We start from the raw sequence: 5,000 nt of genomic DNA, 5'->3' as shown, positions 1-5,000 counted from the left end.
GTAAGTCGGTGGTAAAACGTGGCTAGTGGACAGACAGTACCCAAACATGGAGAGGGTGGAGAGGCAGACAGACTATGCGGAGAAGTCTATCTCTCCTCTTCCCTTAAGTGAAGCATTGAACAGTTCAATGGCCCTGGGGACAAATTACTTCCTCGGTCTGTCTGTTGTGCAAGGCAGTGAGCGAAGTCTCCAGCTGATCAAGCTCTTCTGCTTTACAATAGTGCTGTGGAGTGGATGACACTCATTGTCCAAAATGTTGATCAGTTTGTTCAGGGTCCTTTTGTCAGATATTGAAGTGATGCACTCCAGTTCAGCTCCCACTACAGAGCCAGCTTTCCTTACCAGCCTGTCAAGTCGCCCAGCATCCTTCTTCTTTGTGCTTCCTCCCCAGCATACCACTGCATAGAAGAGGACACTGGCAACAACAGACTGGTAGAACATCCTGGGGAGCTTGCTGCACACATTGAAGGACCGCAGCCTCTTCAGGAAGTACAGCCTGCTCTGCCCTTTCTTGTAGAGTGTGTCAGTGTTGGCTGACCAGTCCAGTTTATTGTCCAGGTGGAGACCCAGATACTTGTAGGTGCTTACCACCTCTACATTGACCCCATGGAGACTGGTAGCAGAGCGGGCTCAGACCTGTGGAAATCCACCACCATCTCCTTGGTCTTTGAAGTGTTGAGTTGAAGGCGATTGAGTTTGCACCATTGCACAAAGTCCTCCAGCAGGCTCCTGTACTCCTCCTCTTGCTCGTCCACACATTACACACATCACACACATGCTGACACATTTGAAACATGCACGAGGCTGATAGCTGGATGCCAGTGGTGAGCAATATGTGTGTATGTTTCTGTTTCTGTAAGAGTGGGCAAACCATATGTGCATGTGTGTGTGTGTCTCTGTGTGTGTGTGGGTGGTGTACATGCCATGTGTGCTGGGTGGTCTAAAATCCTATGTGTATGTTTGAGAGCATGTGTTTGTGTGTGCATGTGAGTGTGTGTGTGTGTGTGTGTGTGTGTATTTAAAGAGGTTACACTGCAACCCATTTTTTACCAACGCTCAGTGGGAGGACTGTCCAAGGCAGAAGAGTCCAAGAGCACAGACAGGCAATAAATCTAAAATCTCAGCCCATTTTCACTATGTTCTTTTTTTTTTACACACACACACACACTATATAAATACACACACACACACACACACACACTCTGTCCCCCCCTGCTTTGTTTCCCAGCCCTCAGTCTTTCCATACTTCTTTTTCTTCTCTCTTCCTCCCTGCTGGCTGCAGTTCACTGGATAGAATAGAATTAGACTCCATGTTAGCCTCATGTGTCTCCCATTAGCTACACTCACTGTGTGTGTGTGTGTGTGTGTGTGTGTGTACGTGTGTGTGTGTGTGTGTGTATGAAAGAGGGACAAAGAGCAGATAGCCTCCTGAGGGATATGATAGATCAAGTTTATGTGTTCTGTATGTATGTACAGTATAAGATATGTGTGTGTGTGTGTGTGTTAGAAACAAAAAAAACACATTGTGCCTTTAGGAGTGTATTTAGTTCCACAGGCTTACTCATTACTTGAGCATATTATACACACTGTGTGTACGTATATCTGTGTATGTGTTTGGATATTCTGTGTGTGTGTTCAATTTTGCATATTGATTGTGTGTGTTTGTGTGTCTGTGTATGTTTGTGAATGCGAGTTGTGCATGTGCATAACTCATGAGAGACCGTGTGTGTATGTGTGCATGTTTGTGTTTGATGTGTGTGTCCTTATGTGGTCTTTGTATGAGTTATGCGGATGCCATCTGAAAGATGACACCGGCTACGAGATGAGGATTTAACAGACCATCACATGGGAGGCTGTACATGCTAGTCATCATCTATTTCCTCCAGAGGCAAATGATGACATAACACACACACACACACAGTACACATTGCATGTCCAAACACAGGCACTTACACATACAGTACACACACATATACAATACGTGTGCGTACACCCACACAGACACACACACATGAAGTACACACACATGTGCACGCACGCACACACACGAGGGCCACTTATTCTGCAGAGACATGTAGAAAAACGATCTTTTATTTTTCATCATCCTTCATTTTGCATCTCTTTTTTTCACAAGGGAAATTCAAAATAAAAAACTAAAAATAAACAGCGATACCATGAAAATGTAAAAAAATAATACAAAATAATATGTTTATATAATCATATCATTATTAACAAACAGACAACATTGATAATAATTATTATCATTATACTATCAATAATAAACATAATATGTCACTAAATTGGTCTCATGCATACATACAAAAAAACCCGTCCTTTTAGAGTGAGGGCTTCACTAAAAAAATAAAAACAAACAAACAAACAAAACATAAACAAAAAGACAAACGAACATTAACAAACAAAGTGTTTCACCAGGTCAGGGTAGGCTTCTAGCTACATGCAAAGACATAAAACAGGACTTCATTTTGTAGACATTCTCTGGGGAGTATTCTATGGTACAGGTGCTGTTGCCGTCTCCGCAGCCTTTACTTTACAAAGGTACAATGATCACAAGGCTGGGCGGAGCTTGGTAAAATTCCACTGGGTGTGTGGGCGGGGCCTGGTGGTAATTACACAGGCTGTGATAGGCCAGACGTGACTTGGTGGCTCAGTTCCGGGTCTTCTCATTGGTCATTGGCGTGCTGCTGGGACTCTCTGGGTCCTTCCAGTTCTGCCAGTCAACTTCAGTGCTCTCGTTTGAATATCATTCGTTTATCTATTTATTTATTTATTTGCACATGTGCTCCTCCTATTCTCCTCTTCTTCTCTCCTTCTCTCCTTCTGTCCATCGCTTCCTCTTCTCTTCTCTTCTCATCTTTCCCCCTGTGGATCCCTCCCTCACAGTGTTTTGTCACTCTCTTTCTTCAGGTGGCTGCAGAGAGGTCAAAGGTTATGCAGGGGTCAGATGGGGTCAAAGGTAGGGAAGTTAGGAAGCAAACTGTGTACTGTAAAGCTGTAGGGAGTCCACAGCAACTACGACTACATATTATGCACATTATACAACACAGCTACTGTGCTCAATGTTTTCAACTAGCAACCTGCAGTCATCTTTGCGTGTGCATGTGTGTGTATGTATTTGTGTGTTTGTCTTCTCTTAGGCTCCGGTGTGTCTTTGCTCTCTCTATGTGTGTGTGTGTGTGTCTGTGTAGCTTTCCGGTGCCGGGCTGTGGTGGTGGTAATGTGTGTATCTGTGTGATTTAGGTACAAGCTAGGCTGTAGTGGTGGCCGTGTGTGTGTGTGTGTGTGTGTGTGTTTGTACCTGTAGTATCTGTCCTATGCTAAGCTGTGGTGGTGGTTGTGTGTGTGTGTGTGTGTGTGTGTGTGTGTGTGTGTGTGTGTGTGTGTGTGTGTATGTGTGTGTGTGTGTACCTGTAGTACTCCTCCTGCGCTAGGCTGTGGTGGTCGTGTGTGTGTGTGTATGTGTATGTGTGTGTGTGTGTGTGAGTGTGTGTGTGTGTGTGTTTGTACCTGTAGTATTTGTCCTATGCTAAGCTGTGGTGGTGGTTGTGTGTGTGTGTGTGTGTGTGTGTGTTTGTACCTGTAGTATTTGTCCTATGCTAAGCTGTGGTGGTGGTTGTGTGTGTGTGTGTGTGTGTGTGTGTGTGTGTGTGTGTGTGTATGTGTGTTTGTACCTGTAGCACTTGTCCTATGCCAGGCTGTGGTGATGGTCATGTGTGTATGTGTAAGTGTGTGTGTGTGTGTGTGTGTGTGTGTGTGTGTGTGTGTGTGTGTATGTGTGTGTGTGTATACCTGTAGTACTTGTCCTGCGCTAGGCTGTGGTGGTGATGGTGGTCACTGGTCATGTGTGTGTGTGTGTGTGTGTGTGTGTGTGTACCTGTAGTACTCGTCCTGCGCTAGGCTGTGGTGGTGGTGGTGGTGATGGTGGTCATGTGTGTGTGTGTGTGTGTGTGTACCTGTAGTACTCGTCCTGCGCTAGGCTGTGGTGGTGGTGGTGATGGTGGTCATGTGTGTGTATGTGTGTGTGTGAGTGTGTGTGTACCTGTAGTACTCGTCCTGCGCTAGGCTGTGGTGGTGGTGGTGATGTATCCACTGCTGCTCTAGCGCCATCCGCTGGATGTGCAGCTCAGCGCTCTGGGCCTGTTGCATGGCCTGCAGCTGGTGCGCCGCCGACATGGAGCCACCCAGAGACGAGGACTGGGGCAGCTCCCGGAAGGGACCTCCTGGAGGGGAGAGAGAGAGATAGAGATAGAGAGTGAGTGGAGAGAGATAGAGAGAGAGAGAGAGAGAGAGAGTGGAGAGAGAGAGAAAGAGAGAGAGTGGAGAGAGAGAGAGTGGAGAGAGAGAGAGATAGAGATAGAGAGTGAGTGGAGAGAGAGATAGAGAGATAGAGAGAGAGAGAGTGGAGAAAGAGAGAAAGATAGAGAGTGGAGAGGGAGAGAGAGAGAGTGGAGAGAGAGAGATAGAGAGAGAGAGATAGAGAGAGTGGAGAGAGAGAGATAGAGAGTGGAGAGAGAGAGAGATAGAGATAGAGAGTGAGTGGAGAGAGAGAGATAGAGAGAGAGTGGAGAGAGAGAGAGATAGAGAGAGAGAGTGGAGAGAGAGAGAGAGAGAGAGAGAGAGTGGAAAGAGAGAGAGAGGGTGGGGGTCAAGAGTGTAAATGAGAAGGAGAGAGTGGCATTGTTATTATCATTATGAATTGTTATTATCATTATTATTATATTATTATTAGTAGTAGTAGCAGTAATAGTCATATTATTATTAATTGTACAAGTAGTATTAGAACTATTAAACATTTAAATACAGCTATATGAGTTTTAATGACTTTTTAATGCATCTTACAAAGTCTATGTTGGAACACACTTGTCACCGTGTCACTAGAGAAGCACCACATAGAAATGGAATAGAGGACAAGGATGGAGAGAGAGGTGGAGGAAGAGAAGGAGAGATGAGGAAGAGGAGGAGAGGTGGAGGAAGAGGAGGAG

At 45.4% G+C, this 5,000-nt stretch overlaps 1 protein-coding gene across 2 annotated transcripts in view; it reads right to left on the bottom strand.

The window, feature by feature from the left end:
• Positions 1-2,181: 2,181 nt before the first annotated feature.
• The window catches only part of atn1 (atrophin 1), a 16,040-nt gene continuing 13,221 nt past the window's right edge, over positions 2,182-5,000 (bottom strand). For both annotated transcript variants that reach the window (XM_076280123.1, XM_076280124.1), the window contains exons 9-10: positions 4,058-4,238; positions 2,182-2,929 (exon numbers count right to left, since the gene is read on the bottom strand). In XM_076280123.1, coding sequence (XP_076136238.1) covers positions 2,896-2,929; positions 4,058-4,238 — 215 coding nt within the window. In that variant the 3' untranslated portion in view covers positions 2,182-2,895. The remainder of the gene's footprint in view (positions 2,930-4,057; positions 4,239-5,000) is intronic.

The sequence above is a fragment of the Alosa pseudoharengus genome, unplaced genomic scaffold (genome assembly GCF_046254945.1).
Source record: "Alosa pseudoharengus isolate Yale_2024_CS ecotype anadromous, Long Island Sound unplaced genomic scaffold, YU_APseudo_1.1 YU_APseudo_1.1_scf_12, whole genome shotgun sequence".
Taxonomy (NCBI): Eukaryota; Metazoa; Chordata; class Actinopteri; order Clupeiformes; family Clupeidae; genus Alosa; species Alosa pseudoharengus.
This window is presented reverse-complemented; position numbering and strand designations above follow the sequence as displayed.